The sequence below is a fragment of the Ptychodera flava genome, chromosome 4 (assembly GCF_041260155.1).
Source record: "Ptychodera flava strain L36383 chromosome 4, AS_Pfla_20210202, whole genome shotgun sequence".
In the NCBI taxonomy this organism is placed as follows: domain Eukaryota; kingdom Metazoa; phylum Hemichordata; class Enteropneusta; family Ptychoderidae; genus Ptychodera; species Ptychodera flava.
Genome location: NC_091931.1, coordinates 11,540,754 through 11,563,558, shown reverse-complemented (window position 1 = coordinate 11,563,558; position 22,805 = coordinate 11,540,754). Strand labels below are relative to the sequence as shown.

The 22,805-nt window shown below is 37.3% G+C and overlaps 1 protein-coding gene and 1 long non-coding RNA gene across 2 annotated transcripts; both read left to right on the top strand.

The window, feature by feature from the left end:
• The first annotated feature begins 1,329 nt into the window (after nt 1-1,329).
• Nucleotides 1,330-6,913, top strand: LOC139130892 (uncharacterized). The gene is made up of 3 exons (XM_070696701.1): nt 1,330-1,533; nt 2,133-2,290; nt 2,953-6,913. The coding sequence occupies exons 2-3, from the start codon at nt 2,170-2,172 to the stop codon at nt 4,929-4,931; spliced, it is 2,100 nt and encodes a 699-aa protein (XP_070552802.1). The 5' UTR covers nt 1,330-1,533; nt 2,133-2,169; the 3' UTR covers nt 4,932-6,913.
• Nucleotides 6,914-7,851: 938 nt separating this feature from the next.
• Nucleotides 7,852-9,714, top strand: LOC139130890 (uncharacterized). Its single transcript, XR_011552007.1, has 3 exons — nt 7,852-8,128; nt 8,772-8,892; nt 9,218-9,714. It is a non-coding gene; the product is annotated as an uncharacterized lncRNA (long non-coding RNA).
• The last annotated feature ends 13,091 nt before the right edge of the window (nt 9,715-22,805 follow it).

The window sequence follows — 22,805 nt, the reverse complement described above, 5'->3', positions numbered from 1 at the left end:
CTAAATTTCATCATTTTATACATTTAAAAAAAAGAAATGTGAATTTCCTCAATCAGCTTCTTTTCTTAATCTTGGTCAAATTCATGTAAAATTATACCGTATGTGATGCTCCAAACATTTTCATATTATTTTTTGTTAAAATTTCACAATGCAATTTCTTACAAAGATTATCATCTTTTCTTCCCTGTAGGTTGCTATATACTATAAAGAGTACAACAAACTGAAACAATTCTTGGGATGCAGATTGTCAAAGAAATATAAACCAGAACATTTCAAACAATATGTATCCATGATGACACAGCCAGCTGATGAAGCAGCAAAATACCAAAACCTGGTTCAAGTTGGGCCATGCCAGAAGATTGCATTTATTGAAGTGAAAGATGAGACATCAACTGAATATGGGGAAGACCTGGCTAGCAGTACAATGGACATGAATGGGCTATCACTGATAATACTGAACAGGATACAAACATCTAAAGTAAGTCACCATTACATGTATATTTGTGTTAGAGGGGGAAGTTTGGCAAGGCTGATATTTTCAAGTATGTCTCCCTATACACTTGATTAATTACGAAAAATTGGCAACCATAAATTGTGAGATTTCTCTAAAACACGCATTTAAAAAGAATATTTACGGTATACCTATCTATCTGTCTGTCTGTCTGTCTGTCTGTCTGTTTATCTATCTATCTATCTATCTTTTATCTTCATTTTAAAACCTTTGCCTTGGCCTTCACAATGCAGCTGGTGAACTTTACCAGTAGACAGCAATAAATTGCAAGTGAAACATATTTTCGGTTTGTTAACAGTATGGCTTTCCTGAGGCTTTACATCAAATGGTCAGAGATGCCAAAATAACAGCCCTACTGAACAAGTTTGTGTTATCCAGTTGATAAATGCTGAACTTACACCTCCATACTGTATGCAGCAGTAGTAATATCACACAATGGGCATTTAATGCTTATTTAGCTGGTAAGTACCATACATCGCTTATATCTTCATCATTCCTAAAACTAACAAATAAAAATAGCGCCAATGGCACTTGATCACAACTGGCACATTGTGAAACTACTCTATCTCTGGGTACACCTGTACATGAAATACTGAATGGGTAGGTGCTGCGGGTTTGGAGTTTGTCAGTAAATGCACACAGAAAACAAAGTCCCGAAGTAGCGAATTCCAGCCATTTTCAAACCACACTGTTTATCAGTGGGGTAAGCAATATTCGCAAAAATCACATTTCCAGGCTAATAGACTATGTTTTACGAAATCGCACGTCCTTATTACAAAATAAAACGATCTTTGTCTTTAAATCAATGCGCCAGTAACAGGGGTAGGTAAGAAAGCCTAGAGACGAAACAATAAGCCAAACCGCGCAATAGAAACTCAAGCGGTGTGATAATGTCCATAAGCCGCGCATGCAAAAGCTTAGCCGCGAGACAGGAAAGCGCCAGCACCGATACCGTACGTCATTGATATATGACGTTTCAAGATGGCGACCCAGTAATGCTGAGTGTACGGAGCGCTCGAGAGGTAAGGATTTTCGTCCGTTTCTACGTTCTAGACCAATTTTACACTTCCGTATGATATGTATTCTGCGGGGAATCGGGATAAGAACTAGTATGCCAAGTAATTTTTATCGCTTTCAATTATTTTGCAAAGAGTTCGTGAATAATGGCCGCTACTCCGACAGATAAGACCTAACACCATACAAGTGAATGGCGTGCAGAATGCATGCAGGTCTGTGTAGTGATCCGACTAATCGTTGCACATTGAGTGTCGTACGTTCATATTGTATAAGCAGGACTAGTTATATGTAGATTTTCGTAAACTACGAAACCTCGTTTACTTTTATGGATATCAAAATATGTATCAAGTTGCATTGTCAAGTGACAATTCAAACATTACAGTAATCAGCGAATTGTCATGTCAGTTTCAAGTGAGTGAGTTTGGCGTTCATTCTATTAAACCTTCCGTGGTCATTCAATAATTATTGACATTTATTCCACTTGTGTTACAACCATAAAAAAGTCTGCAGTAAGAACTTAGTTCCTTAATCATTGCTATACAAGTTTATCTGATTTATTTCTTTTTTTTTTGATAATGTATTTTGATATTTATTTTTTATTCAGAATTTTTGTCTAACTGCATCATCATCAATATTTGATAATGCCACCAAAGAGAAAGCGCTCAAGATTATTTTTGACCCTAGATAGGAAAGGGAAAAAAAAAAGAAGTGGAGAGGGAAACATTGCACACACAACTGATGAAGCTGAGCCTGTCGATGGAGGTAAATAACATTATGTCATAGCATTTATCATAATTTGAAACTTTACAATATGTGTAAGTTTGAGGTGTAAAAATCACACACAATTATTTTGGTAGAAATTTTCAAAATAAATTTCATTGTCTTCCAATTGTCATGCCCATATCTACAAGTAAGTGCAACTTTGTTTGGTCTCCACCCATGCACTTATCTCTGTCCAAAGGTCTTCTTATTATGCCAGCCATCTTGAACAAAGTGAAGAAACATTGTGTTGTATATATGTAGCTATGCAAAAGATATCCATTCGGTTGAACTCAAGCACACACACACATGCCTAGTAACTGACAACCACCATGCTTTAAGAAAGTATATTACACTGTATGAACTTGGCTAAAAGGGTATATATGTAACTTAAGACTATGATGTTGTCCACAGATCAATCTTGATATTTAGGCAACGGCAATATACACCACAAGTAACAAATTGGAGCTACATGCAGAATGTGATGACACTATTTTTTTTTCAGATATTAATGCCATACAATTTTCACTGCACTTTTATATTGTGTGGTCATGCCTCATAATATTATAGTACATGTACTTTATATTCTCTGACATTAATTTTGATTAAAAGGATAACCAAAGTTTGTGAAACTTAAATAGATTCATTCTCAAATATATTCACAGGTGATGAGTCCTTGGAGTTACCACCACCATTATTCCACAGTACACCAAGTAAAGGAGAAAATGCAACAAGAAGAGAGGCAAATCAGGAAAATACAAGTCTGGGCTCGTCTGACATAACATGCAAGTGGTGTAATACATCTATAAAGCTACCAGAAGTGAATGAGGTTGATAATATTTATGGGATACTGTGTTTCAGCTGTGGAAATATCAATAGATTGCCAAATACAATGGGGGGTAATGGTTCGACCTGTAATCACTCTGTCCTTGTAGCGTATGAACTTTGCCACCGGTGTGGATCATATGGAGAAAATAAGTCAGACAGTGGCATTAATCGTAGCCACACTCATTCCCATATTGGTGATGGACAGGTCTGTGACAAATGTGGATTTGGTCTCACCAAGATTCATGATACAAAGTCTAACAATGAGTTAAATGTACCTGATGATACACTGCATAATAGAGATACAGATATAGTTGGCAAAGATGTTCAAGTTGAAACTTCACCCTCTGTTGAATCTGAAGGAGACTTGACCTTCAAGAAAAATACAGACATCTTTGCAGGTCCTGATACTGTCAGCAGTAGAAAAGATGAAGTTGTAGATTCTGATAAAGAAACTGAAGATGGTAACAACATTACTGAAGTCATTGAGAAGATAATGCCAGAATATACAAAAGTCTTACAAACGTGTGAAACAGGTGATATTTTGAAGGAGTTATTGATATCACTTTCGAATGGCCAGTTACAAGCAGACAGTCTCACCTATGCAATATTTATTGATACGCTGAAGGCCTTGAATGCAACGTCCTTGACAGAGATGCGGTATAGCTTTCTTTCAAAATTGTTTTGGAAGACCTTCCTCAATAAATTTGGCGCAGCTCCCCTACGGTTTCTGAGTGGATGGAAACATGCTGGATCCCTTCTACTTGGTAAAAGTGACAGGGGTAGTTTTGCTGGTGCTGAAGCCAATATAATATTTTCCATACCTAATGAGGGTGTTTTAAAGATGTTTGACCCATATGAAGGTGAATGGCCAAACGTTATTGCCCCTGGTATCTGCCACCAGGTTGTTGACAAGATTGCTGCTGCCAATAAAGATACAAGTATTTGTATTGCATTTGATGGTAAGAAAGTATCTCCAGGATTAAGAGGTGACAAAGGTGACATTAATCTGCTTGGAAGAGAAAATGAAGTGGATGGTTTGACTCCTGCTGAACAAAAGGCAGTGCATGTTACAGAGCTACAAGATGTGAATAGTATCAAGCAGCTTATTTGTAGTGAACGTAATGCCAAATCTCTGGACCAAATGAAATCTATTCTCGATAAATTGAGAAAGCTGCTGACACACCTTACAGTAAAGAAAGCCCTTACTCGTGAAACTTTGGGAAAGAAGACATATGCATTGGAGAAGTTAAAGTCTCGTGCAGCTCAAGACTCTTCTGCTACTTCATCTAAGTATCAGTATCCGATAAGTTTGGTGACAGCTAATATAATTGAGCTGAAGGAACTTGATGCAACTGGTGATAGATTAAGAGAAGAGCTTGCTGAGATTTGTGTCAAGATGATAAAAGGCCAAGGCTCATTGCCAAATTTGTCAGTAGTAAATATCTCTGAGTATTGGCGATACCATTCATTACAGGATATTGACTTATTGTCAAGGTCTGAAGTGCCACTGCTAGAGCAGTTTTCAAAGGAGATAATAAATATGGGCCTTCGATTTGTCAAGCAAAGATCAACCTTTTGGTTCAAGGCCAGAAGCGAGGTAAAGGTGACCGCCAGCACTTTGTACAATGCCCTTGGGTGTGCTGGCCTAAAAGCCCAGAAAGAACACTACCAACAAACAGTTCTGGGCTTTGATAGGCCAGCAACACCATCAAATGTCCAAGAAGCCATGGATTGGGGTACGAAACACGAGATATGTGCACTGAGCACCATAGTAAGCAAAGTTATTCTGTATTTTACCCTGAATGTTGCTTACTAGAGGTAGGAGCATTTAAAGTTCGGGTGGGCAATGTGGACATAATTATATCACCTGATGGCTACCTATACAATAATGTAACCCACAGTGATGAGGCTGGAGTGGAGTGTAAATGTCCCAAAAATGGAAGGATACCAAACATGATACCTCCACGTTATTACCTGCAAGTCCAAGCACATATTAGAAGCACACCTAATCTCCAGTGGTGTATGTTTTGTGTGTGGACGGAAGAAACCACAAAAGTATTCAGAGTTGAACGAGATGAACAAGTGTGGGCACTCGTAGAGCAAGAATTGAATGCTGTCTATGGAGGTGATAATACAAGATGTCCATCAAGACTCTCCTCCACAGCAAAAGCCATAAATAAAATGATCAGAGTCAATATTCCCAAAACTTGCCAAGTTATCGTTGAAGTATCATCTGTGCACTCCTGTTTGTATGGTGATTCTAATGATGAAAATGGTGTTATTAAAGTTACTGAATCAGATCCTTATGTGACCTGTATTTACCATGAAAATGTTACTGTTGACATAGACTCCGAATCAATGTCATCATTGAATATTCCTTATACCTTGGATGAGGTCATTTATTACCTGAAGCAACATTACCAGTTGTCTCGAAAGAAGGCCACAGAAGTGATAGCATTTGTCGCCTGTAACACAGATAGACTGTGGTCTGCAGATATTGCCTACGGAGCACCAATATGTTACTTCCTAAAAGGCTACAGTCTACCAAGCAGTGTTGTTAGGAACATTCTGGAAGATGTCCTCAGTTATTGTCATGAGAAAGGAGTGCACTGTCCAGTTCAGAGTTTTGATGGCCAGTATGCACCATTATTGCAGACCAGTAAGGATGGAAAGCCACAGACAATCTTACAGCTACAGAAACTGTTCTGGAAGGAGGTTTGTGCTATGACAAAACCCCAGCTTTTGGCAGAAATGAAAACTGCAAACTGTGTCTCTGAAGTAAGTGATGTCACCTATCAGACAATTGGCAGAGGAGAGGAGTTTACACTGTGAATCTTGGACACAAAACTAATGTAACCCTCCCTCAAACAGCAATGCAAGTTCTCAAAAAAAAGCAACCTGTTGAAAACAGTATGGAATGCCAAGAAAATGGTGAAAATGTGATACATCAAATAGTAGAAGATCTTCCTGAAATGTCATATCAATAGAACATGAAACATGGACACAAGTAGAAAACATGCAACAGCTGAATGACAGTATTATGAATGAAGACACATCAGAAGTAATTGATGATGCTACAGTAGAAAATAGTAATTTACAAGGGGAGGATGTAGATGTGGATAATGATAACGTGGACAACGGAGACAATATTGAAACGGCTAGTAGTGCAAATTCTAACAGTAACTGCATACTTGAATCTGGTGACATTCGCAACATGTTATCAATGCTAAGGGATCAAACCAATAAATGGTGTGACAAAAATGCTGAGTACCTCCAAGAATGTTTACTGAGCTGCAGCAATCTAGCTAAGTTGACAGTTCCAGAATTGAAGATAGTTTTGAGGTACCTGAGAGACAAAAAACATTATCAGGTCACATTATCTGGCTGCAAAGAGGATTTAATTACACGATTGAAGAGCATGTTCGACCTATCAGGAGAGGTTCCTGTAATACACACTACAAAGAAGTTTTCACCAATTAAACTGTCTCAGCTCTGCTTAAAGGTGTTAAATGGCAAAAATTATCCAAAACTAGCATTGTCTGTGTCCTATGCAAATTGGAAATTCCCATCACGGGTAGCTGAATGGCGAAAGGATTCAAGAATTAAACATGATATGGTTATCCCTGAAGTCAACGGTAACAAACCTATAAACTGGTTTTACATACCAGAGTACTCCAAAGATCGTAATGAACTCTTTGTCAGAAAGATCGATCCCCACCATCTCCTTACAAGACATAGGTCTGCGCTTTGTAAGCGAATATAGGTTCAGCGAGAAAGAGTGATTTCCTAGATGTTGCCAAAGAAAATAAAACAGTTTAAAACTTGGTATGATGGAAGATAGCCTCGACATGCAGAGTACTGACTTTTCATTAATCACATTTTCATCTGAAGTTGAGGCAGAATTGCAGAAAAAGGGCTACACAGCTTCAGCAAATATGTGTCATGCTATCAGACAATGGTTTGAGTCAATGGATAATCTGGAATATCAGCAACTGAAAGATGCAGAATGAAATTTAGGCAGGTGTTGTTTATTACTATGTAATGATAAGGAAGAGTTAATGAATTTGGCAAGAAAACCATAAACAAATACATCACACATGTGTATGAATTTATTGACAGAATGCCTTTTGTGATGAAACTAAATTTGATTTCTACAGGTTTAATGTGTCATGAAGAGATGACTAGTTCAGTTAGGTATGCCAAGGAAGACAGATAATAAATATACTGCCATGCATATTTGTGCTTTCCAAGAATACATATTAGAGTGTTTTTTTTTCCCCATAGGTATAGGGATGTGCTGTTATCAATGACTGACCTGTCTAAATTCCCACCTCCTGGTATGTATGTGCAAGGGTACCCAAAAGGACTATGGGAGTGTCAACAATAGCCAGTATCGATGCGGATATAATCTTGTATGGGCTAGTTCGAAGACGCACCTACAATCAGAGAGCTGTGAGCAGTCAACTTTGTGAAAGCTTATTTGCCAGTATGGCGACAATGCCTGGCACCAAGAATGGTGTACCAAACTGCTGTGATCTTGAAACAGATTTCGCTAAGATCTGTGGCGAAGTGGTTGTGCGTTATGACCCAAACAGGGTGTATGAATTAACACTGCAAAATGCAATACATTGTTACTGTTAAAGAACGTGCAATATTATATGTTGACTTATGTGTGTGACAAGGGAAATTGAATGTAAACTACATATCTGTTAGCGGTGTGTGACACAGATGAAAGTTAGACAAAGATAAACATAAAGACAATCTTCAAAGATCTGTTACAATTTGCGGTAATAATTCACCCCATTAAACAATTTTAGTACAGCCTGAACTAATATTTCTTACATATGTACTGCCGTACATGTGCACTAGTGCTCACACGTAAAATCGGTATTTTCCTTGCAGTGAAAATACCGAAAACATTATTACACAGTTGTATGCAAATGAGTTCTCACACCAGAACTATTCAGTGCGTTCGATCGTCCGTTTTTAAGGTCTATGATCGTACTATTTACGGTAAGCATGAACTTGCAGCAATTCTTTGGCAAATGTTTCGTGTTCTTAGGTAAAATCACTTGTAAGCATTTAATGTCAAGTTTACAATTACACAGGACAGTTTTGCTTGATCATTTTCAGTCCATTTTTCCCAAACTGAACGCGCACGATCGGAGCGACATGGGTGTCGTTTTTGAACGCTATATTGGAACACCTGTTCCACGCGACATTGCATATAAAAATGACGTGATCTAATTTCGATAAATTTCATAAATTTTTCGTCATTGTTGTAAAAACATATGTAATAAAAACAGAACCCCACGTCACGATACTGCAAGAGTGGACTACCGCTGGCATTGCACTCGTGATTGGGTTGTTTCCTGCTGCACTTCACTCGCTAATGCTCGTGAAGTACTGCCACAGGATACAACCAAATCACTCGTGCAATACCAGCGGTACACCACTCTTGCACTAATGCGTCGTGGGGTTCTATTATAGTGTGGTACTAACCACATTCTCTCCAGATTGCTTTATATCTACCAAGAAAAAAGCAGCAGAACTCTACTTCAAAGCCACATGTTATAATTCTTTTTTAATCTTTTAACTTCATAATTTACTCTAAGAAAACTGATAGTAATTATTGTTTTCAATATATTGTTTTTAGGGGCTTTCCTATAAGGTTGACATCTTCAGCCATGTATCCTCATCAGCAGTTAGAAATGAAGAGTGAAGCAAAGTATGAACCAATGACACCACCTACTTTTATTTCTGAAATATCTGTAACTGTAAGTAATCAAAAGGCCATCGTGTGAATTGTACTAAACAACACTGTATATATGTATCTTGTTTTTCTTACTTGTTATTATTATTGGTCAGACAGAGTCTGAAAAAAGGAGCTTTCAGATTGAGCTACCAATATATTTGTCCAAGAGAGTCATGTCATGTGTCAGATGATTTTGTGGATAATTTCCTTCAAAATTATTACGCGTCATCTTTATTCATCTTGTTGGCCAACCCGTCATCTTGTATGCATAATGTAAATTTAGAGTAAAACATTAATTCTATTTGGTTGTAATGTCTGTAACCATGTCCTCTCTGTATCTTACCTAGGACCATCCATTTGACAGCCCAGACAGGTGCAGAACAGCAAGAAGAAAACCGAAGGGGTTATCAGGACCACATGAACCAGCCCGAGGAGTCACTGGTGTGCGCACCTATCACAAAGTGAATGAGGGACGACTGAGTGCCCTTACCCGTATGGGTAAAAGCAATACAATAGAGCCACAAACATGAGTTTGGACAATTGCATCGTACTTATCAACGATGTCATTAATATCTGTAATTTTGTGCAGGAAAGAACTCTCTTACCCTGAAGAATCTTATCTGATCTGATTTTTACCACAGCTTAACTTATGAGTTCAGTCGTGCTATTGGGATAGTATTGCGACACTCTGTATGTCTGTTTGTGTGTGTGTGTCCTTGGACATCACCTTGAAACATTTCCTATGGAAGGGAAAATGGGCCTGCCATGCTGCTTGGCCAAGTTGCACCCAGAGATGGGTTGATGTAAGTGTGCGAAATTTAAAGTGGTCAGGTTAAGTGTGTGGATTTTGGGACAAAAAAATGTGTTTTTAGTATGTTTATGATGGGATCTATTAACCCTAGAGCTTTGATATTTGGTATCCAGGTACTGATCGGTAAGGGAAGTCCACATTATGCAAATGAAATTGTTGTGACCATACATATGCAAATTAGGTAGGAAAATAAGAAAAATTTATAAAATTGCTTTAAAAATCATCTTCTCTTAAACAATTCATGGCCAACCCATGCCACTTTGCCAAATTGTACGTATAGATAGATAGATGAAAGTTAGCGAAATTGAAAGTGATCATTTACACTTTATAGATTTGGGGGCTAAAAGTGTGTTTTTTAGTCAAAAATGTATATTTTGGAAATATTGACACTGGAGCTTTGATATTGATATCCAGGTAATGCTAGGTTAGATGAGTAGATAGGAGTTTACGAAATTGAAAGTGATCGTGTAAAGTATGTGGATTTTAGGGCCGGCTGAAAGTGTGGTTTTGTTGACTAAGTATATTTAGGGAAATGTTGACACAAGAGCTTTGATATTCAGCATCCAGGTACTGCTAGGTAAGGGAAGTCTATATTATGCAAATGAAGTTAGTGTTACCATTCATATGCAAATTAGGGAGGGAAATATACAAAAATCAAGAAAATGAAATCAATGTTAAGTAACCATTGCTTGACTTCTATTTGAACAGTGTCTTTACAAACTTCAAGTCCTCTTCCACAATGAAGTTGTGCTTCAGTGCCATTGACGCTATTTTTAACAGAAGGAAACTTCAGTGGTTAGTGGTTGGATTAATTTTTCGATGTATGATCATTTGATGTAAGTTTGAAATAAACACCAAGGGAAGTACAATGTATAATCACTGTGTGCATTGCAGTTTTTTAGTCCCGCGGAGGAAGTCCGGCGGGGACTTATAGATTGGGTCCCATCCGTCCGTCCGTCCTCAGCTGTTTCTCACACACTGCTGAACCGATTTTTTCAAACTTGGCACATAGGCAATGCACTATGGCATACATGTGCACATAAATTAATTTTGCACTACAATCAAATATGGCCGCAAGATGCAATTTTTATGTGATTTTTCATGTCTTTCAACATAACTGGAACATCCCTGAACTGATGTTGTTCAATCTTGGTGCAAAGATAATTCCTGCTGATGCAGTGTGATGGGGACTTATAGACGAGTCCCGTCCGTCCATCGGTGTGTCTGTCCAATCACAGCTATTTCTCAGGCACTCATAAATGAATTTTGTTCAAATGTGACACAAAGGCAAGGCACTTTGGCATACACGCGCATGTCGAATTATTTTGCAATATCATCCAATATGAGGCCTGACAGCCATGCATGCGATATTTTATGTCTTTGAAGCATAATTCAAACTTCCCTGAACCAATTTTGTTTCAACTTGGCACAAAGATGAAGTACCATGGGATAAATATGTATGTCAATTTATTTCATGATATGATCAACATGATGTGACCAACAGGTCATTTATTAAGTGATACTCAGATTACTCTATTTTGCAAGTCGCCAACCTGACACGTTGCACCAATGTCATTATACAGTAACCTAGACACCAAAGATTATAACACACTAGACAAGCGGGGACTGTGTCATCAACGATGACTTGTTGTTTGTAGAATTTCTGTACACGCACACACACACCCAGTGACATCCCTGCACATCTCTGAGCCATATAGGTTCATTGTTGTAAAAAAATATTCATTGCAAGTGAGTTTATGAAGGGCATATGATACACTCAAGACCACACCAATTACAGAACAATAAAATATATATTTATTTGTTTTGAATAGTTACATGATATAACATATATAATTTGTTGTGAATAAATTATAACAATAAAGTGCTATCACAGTAAAGTTACTGCTGCCATTTATGCGCAGAAACTGCATACAATGTTGAAGCCATACAGTTTAGAAGGCAATCAGATTTATTTACTGTAAAGCAATCCATTAATTTGAAGCTGAGATACATGTAAATGTTGACACACTTGAGTAATTACTTTCATTACTACAAGAATACAGTAATTATATGAAATTCCTATAAAAATGCATGAACTTGTAACAGATCTGATAGTTGTCTATGATAAGTGGCTACACAAAATCTGTGTCAACTGCAGCTGGTACCTGTGAAAATTGCCACCTTGAAAGTTTTTTGAGGGAACTTTAGTAGGAATTTCATGCAGTTTTACATCAACTTAATGTAAATATACACGTAATTAAGAAAGTACTTCACAAGTATGTCAACATTTAAATCTATCTTAGCATCAAATTTACGAATTGATGAACTGTAAAGGGTGTTTACTTAATGATTGGTGATCGTCTGATGCGCATGACGCTTGTGGGCCCACACATCCACACAAACCAGCACACCTTCGCTTAGAATGTTGCGTATTTTCCTTTTTTTCTAAACACGTGGAACAATAGTAATCTCACACATGCGTAACAGATGATGAACTATCTTTACATAAACATGGACACAATATTCTGCCCCATGAGACAGTAAGGTCATTAAAACAACGTTTGTGTAAAAGTGACTATTTTACAAAAAAAACAAGGTATTAAGATGAATTGTGTGCTGACCTGTACCAGTCATATTCTAATTTGGCCATAAAATGTAAATTTACATGTGGTATTGGAAACCAGCACATTTTCAAAAAATATAGCTATTGGAAGTTGAAGGAAACTCAAACTTAATAACTTGCATAACAGCTGAGTAATATGGTTATAAACATTTAAAAAATGAACACACGAAATCTAAAATTTATACAAACTGAAATAACAACACTGTCAACTCTCAACACTTCATGTAAAAAAAATTCAGAGCACATGCCTCACATAACTCTACCTTTACATAGGTTGAGGTGGTGTTTGCTGGAGATATGAGGGTTGATGAAGAAGAGAAAAAGGATGGGACCTAATTATTGGAACATTTAATCTACATCAGACCAAATCTCTGACTTTTCATCTCTACAACTGAATTTACGAGACTCGTGTCTTTTCAGACTGCTAGCAGTTGTAAAACCTGCTCCACATAAGGGACAAATATGTGGCCGTTTTCCCTCATGTACAAATGAAATATGCCTAGTCAGATCACATTCTCTCTTTGTAGAGTATCCACATGTAGTGCATTTGAAGGGTTTGTCTTGAGTGTGCACTTTAAGATGTGCATTGTACCTGGACTTCAAACCAAATGGTTTGTCACATATCGAACAGGTGAAGTTTGCCTCATGATTTGCCTTCATGTGTTGTTTTAAAGACATTTTTGAATTTAGGACTTTGGAACACTCCTCACAAGTATATTTGTTCGGACTGTGTGACTGTTCATGCCATTTCATGCCACGATATGTACGGGGTTCAAAACCACAGAACTTGCATTTCTTCAAGCCTTTTCCAGTATGTTTACATTTATGTTCCCTCATTTTTCGTCTCTCTGAAAACCCTTTCCCACAGTCACATACATATGGGTATTGGCCAGAGTGCTTCCTGTAATGTTTTCTTAGTCCACACTTTGATTTGAATGTCTTTGAGCATACTTCACACTCCAGTGGTTGGTTATTGGATACAGCAGCTGGCTCTGTGGCAAGCTCCATTTGTGTGCCAGGTAGGTCAGCTACCTGTGACTCAGTTTCCTCCCCTACAGATGATTCACCTAGGTCTGTTTCATAGGCTGGTGTCACTGCTGCCACAGCACATGAAGTGGGCTCTTGGGGATCGCTATTGTATACTGATAATTTCTCCTCATCAAGGCCTTGTTCCATGGCTTGAAATAGCTCCAAAGCATCTGAAAATTAAATAAAGTGACATTTTGTGATTTTCTATGACAATTACAAAGTATATCTACTTTATGACATACACAAATGCATGTACGTAAATTCTGCATGTTCTAAATGAGTTTTTGATGACACATATTCCTTTCAGGAAATTACTCTCTGCAATATATATACACATGAACCCTGATTTTGATATTTTATCAATAAAATGATGTTTTTAAGATGTAATGTTTTTCTATGTTTGTGTGCTAACATATATCATAGTACATATTACAACATATGTTACCAATATATAAATCAAAATATAACTGCCTAATACATTTTTAACTGCCCATTATTTTTCGTATTTCCTGACAATAACATAATATCCATTACAAATATAAGGAAAAAAATTCAAAGCACATGAAATATTAGTACAAAGAAAACAATGGCAAACACACTATATAATTTACTAGTATTATCAATTTTGATTTTAAATTTAACCATTTTCTAATTTTCTTTTTTCTTTTTATTTTTTGAGCATTTAGGATATGCATATCACAGAAATTAGACCCGATATAAAAGATAACATTCACTTACTCTGCCTAAAAATACATCAAAATATGGAATGTTTTTCATGATATTTATGTAGTATTGGCGATTATAATTATGCAATGAATAATTGATGCTGTGTCCACGATATTAATATGCAATTTCATTAAGTATAACCTATCATTACCAGACTACATCGATAGAACCCTGATAATTCTCAAATAAAATAAACTGAAAGGTCCCTGAATTAGAGAATGCAAAGCTCTGAACTTGATGAAGCCCCCCACTCCGATCCGGCTACACTGCATGCATTCTGCGCGCCATTCATTTGTATGGTGTTTAGGTCCGATCTGTCGGAGTAGCGGCCATTATTCACGAACTTTTCGCAGAAAAATTGAAAGCGATAAAAATTACTTGGCATACTAGTTCTTATCCCGATTCCTCGCAGAATACACACCATACGGAAATGTAAAATTAGTCTAGAACGTAGAAACGGACGAAAATCCTTACCTCTCGGCGCGCTCCGTACACTCGGCATTACTTGTCGCCATCTTGAAACGTCATATATCAATGACGTACGGTATCGGTGCTGGCGCTTTCCTGTCTCGCGGCTAAGCTTTTGCATGCGCGGCTTATGGACATTATCACACCGCTTGAGTTTCTATTGCGCGGTTTGGCTTATTGTTTCGTCTCTAGGGCTTTCTTACCTACCCCTGAGTAAACAGGTCCAGCAGCTAGTTATGTCATCAAGTCTGTGATGTTAAGGGTCATAACAAATGTGAGAAATCTAAAACATTAAATATGTTGTTTTTTATCAATTTATTACCAAAAGCGCATGAAAATCTCTGATACTTTGAATCAGCCATCCTGCATATTTGTAACATTCATCAAAACCTAATTTCTGTTCCATAACTCTTTAAATAGTCCACAATGCAGGATTGGTGTACATTCCAAAACTACATATATGAAAGACCCCTAAAATCAATTAGTTAAAGGGGGGTTAGAAATATTCCCAAAACTATCTAACCGCTTCTCCGTTTGGCTCCATTTTTCGGAATCGGAACCTTGGAATTAGTCTGAATATCTCTACCAAATATCAATGCAGTCTGTTCAGCGGTTTTTGACTTTTTGTCGTTTACGGAAAATGGACACTGTCCACCACCGGTTGAAGCTAACCCTATATCACAACTTCCAGATGTGATAATGACCTATGGTCATTATGTTAAAAAATACCGCCAATGGCGCTTGGACATAATGACCGCCTAGTATTATCGGCATTTATCAACAACCACACTCACTGTGAATTAGACAGACCACGAAGTCAATGAGCAACATATAGCTGAAAGACTATTTTTCACATTGCGATTTTAAGCTCATTTTATGAGAAAGAGACATGTATATGTATATGGAGAAAAAGCAGAAGACATATTTGTAAATTGTTTGTTAAGTGACAATATATGCATCTCTTGAAATTTTGTGGTTATAAGGTATAACAGTAGTGTAAGAATAATGAGGCATGAATAAGTTAGTAAAGCTAAGTTGACAGTAATTAAGATTACAAAATTATACACTAAGCTGGGAAATCTGATTGAAATAAATGTTGAAAAGTAGCAAAGTCATGGTCATCTTTTGTCTAACACCTTGTGTAAGTTCATGAACTTTACATAAATCTTGCTATAGATTTGTTGCTAATGGGCAATACTGTGTTTCAGATCATTTGAGAGCAATCTATCCATGACAGGTTTAAATTGTAATATACTTCTATTTAAAAGAGAGAAACTTCTCAAATAATTTTTTTCCCTGTAATTTGCTGTGAGAACACATGGACAGATGCTCAGGACTCTATGCTGGTGCTACCTTGATAACTAACCTACAACTTGTAACGTCATTGTCTAACCTGTTCACCCCAATTTCCCGTAGACAGGTCCACACTCTCCATTGATAACAATGGGTTGGGCCATACCATTGTAGTGAAAGACTGTAACATGTGAGGTTGTGGATACTTAATCTCTGGAATGTCAAAGTCTGTATATTGACTCAAGGATGTTTACTTAACAAATGCCTAGGGTCATCTCAAAAGTGAGAATCTAAACTATGAAATATGTTTTTTTTAATGCTTTTGATGCCCAAAAGACCATAGAAATCTCTTATACTTCGAATCAGCCATCCTGCATATTTCTAACATTCATCAAAACCTCATTTCTGTTCAACAACTCATAAAACAGCCACAATGCAGGATTGGTGTACATTCCAAAACTACATATATGAAAGACCCCTAAAATCAATTAGATAAAAAGGGGGGTTAGAAATTTCCCAAAACTATCTAACCGGCGCTCCGTTTGGCTCCATTTTTCGGAATTGGAACCTTGGAACCAGTCTATGTATCGGTATCAAATATCAACGCAGTCTGTTCAGCAGTTTTTGACTTTTTGTCGTTTACGGAAATGGACGACATCAAACACCGGTTGAAACCACCTCTATATCACAACTTCCAGTTGTGATATAAAAAATGGTTTTGGATTCAAATCACCGATCCCTTTCCCATCATATTCCTCCGACTCAAGCATTAAACAATTATGTATACTCTTCGTGAGTATATGAAGAGAATTGATAAAAACATTTTTCAGGGACTGATCTTGACTGTGAAAATTACCAACTCTGTATTTTTGTTAGTACATGTAGTAGGTAGTCTGTTTTCCTTCAATGTGCTGTCAGTGATTTTCAGTATAGAAGGATACAAGTGAAAGAACAGGAGGGTACAGCCCTGTGCAGAGCGAAGGGGAGCAAGGCATGCGCGCAAGCGCATGCAGGGGGACTGCCAGGAGGGGGTGTTCTCCCTGCTAAAGCTTTTCTAATAATTCATCTTCAATAAGTGGCCTGTGGTGGCACTTTTGAGGGCAATTTACTGTCAATTTTAACATAACTGAGGTATCAAAAGTAACATGAAATTGGATCTTGCGATATAAATTATGAAAGACAAACAGAAAGTATTACTGAGTTTATATATTTATTGATACGCCTATTATTTGCATACAAATTCTGTTGAATTACAACCTGCTTAATACAGACCATAATCTGAACCATAATCAGAATCACTGGAGTACTCATCTAAGCCTAAGGCTTGTATGCCAGTACCAGCTGACAATATCTCAATATTGTGTGATTCTCAGGCTGATGAAACAGTAGCTTCAGAATTTACATCTGGAAAAACTATTTCTTAAGAAACACCATCTGCAGAAAGTAATTCAACAAATGTAATACATTCCCATTCAAAAACAGCTCATCATAATTAAAAAAAAATCTTGTCCCCACTGCAAAACTGATGTCGTTCCGACAGAAATTTCCTATCTACGTCTGGCTGATACTGCTGAAATTTCACTTTGTCTGTTTCAAGACCTCTCCTCAGAGTTACCGGCTATGAATTCCGAGTGTGAAAATTTAATGAGGTAAATACCGGTACAAGACCATTAGAGACAATTTGAATAGACGCTACATCATACAAATAATTACATACTCAACTTGAAGTTTACATTCGCTAATGAAATTGCGTGGCTTCGTTGTCCGTCGGCCTCTCAATCGACAAGATTGAGAATACGTTGATTTATTTACGTAGCAAATCCTTGCGCATGAAAGTTAACGATCAAATCTTTTCTCCTAATGAATATTTTATTCTGATATCCCTCATGGTAGTCCAAGTTTTGTCAAAACCCACGCCGGCCAAGTGGGTAGGCTGACTCATGATATATCCTTATTCAAAACATGGTTTCACTATACGTACGTGCAATACCGCAAATGTCAAGCCTGGCTAAATTTTGTGACTGCCTTAAACATTCAAAAATGTTGGTCTTGATAAATGATTTTGAAGGATCAGCATACTGATATTGCTTTTGAGAAAAGATTTCGGATGTCAGAAAATATTTATCAAACTTCAATACTTGGGCCTTCGAAACAACCACAGTACACAGCATGTACTATAAAAGTATACGTTTCATAGAACGGCGGCTTGGTGCAAACAAAGTCAGTGGCAGTCAAAACTCACTAAGAATTATGTCAATCCGCACAAAGTTGTTTTTTTTGGCGCTGAGTAAACGATTCTTACTCATTGTAAAGAGTGTTCACGATCTGCAAAAGGGAAAACAAATCAAAATTCCAGTTCTAAATACACGTCATGCTATGGCACTTTGCTAGGACGCGGCGTGAAATCTACAATGCGTGCTACACCATTGATGAATTGAACCCCGATCACTGAAATTCTTCAGGAAAATAAAATGATTTACAAATATTGACATCACTTTTATCTCCAAAGCTAGTGTAAGCCTTTCCGGGTCTTTTTTAGACCCATAAATCCAACATGGCCATATCGATCATGTTCGTCCAAAAACCAATCAGAACACACAGGCTTTTGACAGTACTGACTGAAACCAATCAGAAATCGGCTACTACGTAGGGGCTGCGCCTCTGTAGCACAGTGCAGCCAACGGTAGAATTGGGACAGGAAAGAATTCATAACGTGTGTAAAGATCATTTTTGCGGGCCTTGAATAGGGAAAACAGGCGGCGGCAAGGCCTGTGTCAGACGCTGATTTGCCGCCGGTGACCGACTATAATTGACAGCCCTGCATTATGGATTTGATATCAAGAGCTACTTGCATACTTAATGATTCTAAAAAGTTCCTTGAAAACCATTGAGCACATTCAGTCAAATCAGGTAATTAGTCCCTTCAATGTCATTTTTATTGACTTCACTTCATTATACTTCTAATTGGAAGCTGGGACAGATTCATCAGTGATGACTTTATCATTTGAATATTTTTCTGGACCAAGTGTCATTTAAAACAATGTCAGATCTTAGGCATCCCTGTGTCTACTGTTCAGCCTCTTTTACTCAGACAGTCAACTATATATACCCTTCTTATTGGACTATCTAGTACAGAACTATGAAACAAACAAATCGTTCCTTTTAGAAATGTTAAGCAGCCAGTTTTGTTCTACAAGAGACCACATAATTTCTTCTAGTCTGGCAATATCTTTCAAATTGTTCCAAAACAAATTTCTTAACTTATCTCGCAACAAGTTTACTCGCAAAATGCCAGTGACAGAAATGAGTTAGGGGCAACTGGGTAAACTTTTGTGGCATATGCGACTAAAATGGGTGCAACTTTGAGCTCTGTAAACTATACACTCCTTATATGGAATGTATCTTGTACAGATCTGTGAAACAAAAAATCTCTCCCTTTAGAAATGTTTAAGCAGCCAGTTTTGTTCTACCAGAGAATTATTTGATTCTTCTTCTAGGTACAAGAATTTTAAAGACAAAATGGCCCTAATCAGAAAAACACAGACATTGCCGATGTCAGTTGCCTAAGTAACCCAGGCACACTACCTGGAAGTGAGAGCATTTTACCAGTCGGCCATTGTCCAGTCGATGATGTCAAGTGTCTTTTGTCTGAAGTGAAAGAGACATAGTTGTCGATTCTCAGGTGGTGTTGAACTACACTGTAATGATTATCTGAAAAATGATATCTCCAGGCAGTCTATTAAAGGTCTAGTCAAGAGGATTGGTGTACGGTATATCAGGAAATCTTCAGATGATGCAGTTTACTGAAGGTGGAGAAAGACACAGTAGCAGGTCACCAGTCCATGAATCGTGGGATGATACCCAATCGTTACCCCATGGTATAGGTGCTGTTATGAATAGAATTGGTATGTTTTTCATCAGTTGCTCATCAGATTATGTTCAGTTGCCATCAACTGAATGTAACATGAAGAATGAACAATTTCCAGCCCCTGAGTCATCTGATGAAGATCAGTCACAACTGCACAGGATTGAATTTAAATCCATAGATTAGTAAAGAATATTGGGAAGATCGTAGTGAAAAGTTCCTCAACTGAAACTGAATTAAAATCGATTGCAGTTCAAAGTGATGATACGGACTGCGTTGAAGAGTCGGATTATGAGACAGAAATTCCACACGCAGTTATACCGCTACACTCAAAAGTACTTACATATGGGAATGGCATTGGTAAAAGGATCTGTCAAAACAATTTGAAAGATGTAAACATTGTAGATGCCAGTGAAGATGGAGATGGAGCACGGTGCATTGCAGAGTCGGATTATAAGATATGGACATTCCACACCCAGTTATATTATACCTCTACCCTCACAACAACTTATGTATGAGAATGATATTGATAAAAGGATCTGCCAAAACAATTTGAAAGATGTGAATATTGAGACCTAATGTGAAGATGGAATACACTGCAATGTAGCGGCATATTATGAGACGCACATTCCACACCCAGTTATACCTCTACCCTCACAACAACCTACATTAAATGGGAGTGTTCGTGGTAAAAGGATCTGTCAAAACAATTTGAAAGATGTGAATATTGAGACCTGTGAAGATGGAACAGACTGTAGTGCAGAGGCAGATTATGAAGATGAGAATGCAGAGGCAGATTATGAAGATGAGATTCCAGCTACCTTTACCCACAAAAGTGCCTAAATTTGGTAGATATAGTCATGGTAAAAAGAAAAAGGTTGTTCAAGTCAGACCACTTACTCCACAGCAGAGTGCAAAGATTAAAAATATCAGAGAAACTGAAGATGAAGCACAGTTTTGTGATGATACTGATGATGATAATGATGATGATCATGCTTTTGACAGCTTTGATGATAGTGATGCTGACTCAGACTATGAGCCAATGGATGTTTCATCAGATGAATCTGTACATTCGCGAAGTACAAAGTTCATCATCCCGTACCTTGGAAGTGTGTGCAACCAGTGATGAAAAAAGCATTAGAAGTAGTGGAAGCTATGGTAATTCCTACACATCAGGAAGACAAGCAGTGTTGAAGGGATCAGGGGACATTAACCCTTTTCCTGCCAAGTCCATATTTCACCACCAGGTCAAGATGGTTAAAATTAATGAAACACAACATATTCCATATGGTGTATTTTAACATAATACTGTACATTTGAAGGCTGCTGAAAACATAAATACTGTAAACTTGATATTTTTAGACTAAAGATGCTATAACATACCAAGCCAAGTGGGTGAAAATATGTCATGTTTTGGCTCAATACCGCTTTTTACTGACTTGGCTGATGGGGAAGTCATACTGTCTGGCAGGAAAAGGGTTAAAGATATCCCAAGTGCATCATCAAAGCGTCTGTCCTCAGTTGTAGTTTTGACAGCAAACAACTCAACTAATAATAGGTGGGACAAACACCAATATTACATTTACTGCATGAAGCCACTAAGCTAAGTTAGCAAGACATTTGAAAAGCAAGCATGCCACAGAAAAATATGTCTCATATTTAGTTTTCCACAATAAAGTCACATAGAAAGTTCAGGTACCAACAAGAGCTAAAATTTGTTTTTACCAACTTTCACCACATACACACAACAGGAAGGACAATACTGTTTGCTCAAATGATCCTGAATAAAAACTATTGGTAGTTGGGCAGTCACCATGTTCTTAATAAGCAGACAACTACACAAGACGCTATTGTCTGAGCTAAACACATCACTTGACTGTTTAATATCTTCACAGAAACAAAGCATTGTTATAGGACTGCTAGAGTATTTTGGAAAATCAGAGACCAATTCAGGAAATGAATTTTATATGGCAAAGACATGGTCAAGTTTATATATTCAGGTTATCAATGACTTTACACCAGCATCTGGAGCAGTTATGATTGTGAATATTGAAAATTGTAAGTTTTGTTACGTTAAAACTTTATCTCAATTTTGATCATTTTGATTACCTATCTTGACTGCCTAATAGCAACAGAAATTCATTTGCAATATTAATGTGATTCTTCTGAATATTGCAAACAGCTAATGAATGTGTGTTTCATCACAGGTACAGCTCCTGCTTCTGCAATAGCAACAGCCAAAAGAAACGGAATCATAATGTCATGGATAGAGTTGCAATGGTCACTACTCACAATTAAATAACAAAGTCAGGGCTCCCCCTAAGTCACCAAAACGATTAGCCAACTCATTAGCCAAATCAAAAATCTTTTAGCCATTTTGAGTAACTTTTAGCCAGTTTATGATCTCAAGTGTGGCAACAGCTTTCTCGTCATTCAGGAGTCCCTAATTTTACAAATCAAGATGTTTTGTATGATGTTCATGATGGTTTTTACATTAAAGAAATATGTGTTTAGTTTTTGCATTTATATAATCTGTGTTTTTATGACATTTCAGGGATAGAAATCCTTTTTCATTTTTGGTGGTAAACTTTAAACACCAGAAATAAAATTAGATAGCAATTGAATTCTAAAAATCTGGTAGCAATGTTAGGTGTATATTACAAGTGGTACAGATTGAATATTTCTGCCACATTCAGTTAGTATTCACAGTATGATAGCTTGTGATAAGTTACAGGCTTCTCATGTGGCAAATTTATGCAGTCTTCCATAACCTAAATGTTTGAGCCACACAAGTAAAACAATTTTCAATGCAGAAGACAGCATTTATGGTATAGCACAATGGCAAGTGTAGATACGATTATTGTGGTATTTAAGGCCCCGATTTTACGTGTATGTCATAGTTGTGATCAAGCAGGCTGAAATAGCATCTTGGGTATAAGTACTTTTCTTGAGACAAAAAGGGCTGGGCCAAACAAAACTCTTGTAAAACAAGACACAACGATATATGTTCATTTAAATTACTCACTGCTTGAGGGCATTCATTGTTTTAATGATTATAACATTTTAGCCCAGATGTATTTTCATTTGATATTTTGATATCATCAAGAAATGTCCGGTGAT

Bases quoted from the DNA above. Each gene is read 5' to 3' on its own strand.
- LOC139130892 (XM_070696701.1), top strand. From the start codon at position 2,170: ATGCCACCAAAGAGAAAGCGCTCAAGATTATTTTTGACCCTAGATAGG. The intron at 2,291-2,952 runs GTAAATAACATT...ATATATTCACAG, and splicing joins AGCTGAGCCTGTCGATGGAG to GTGATGAGTCCTTGGAGTTA.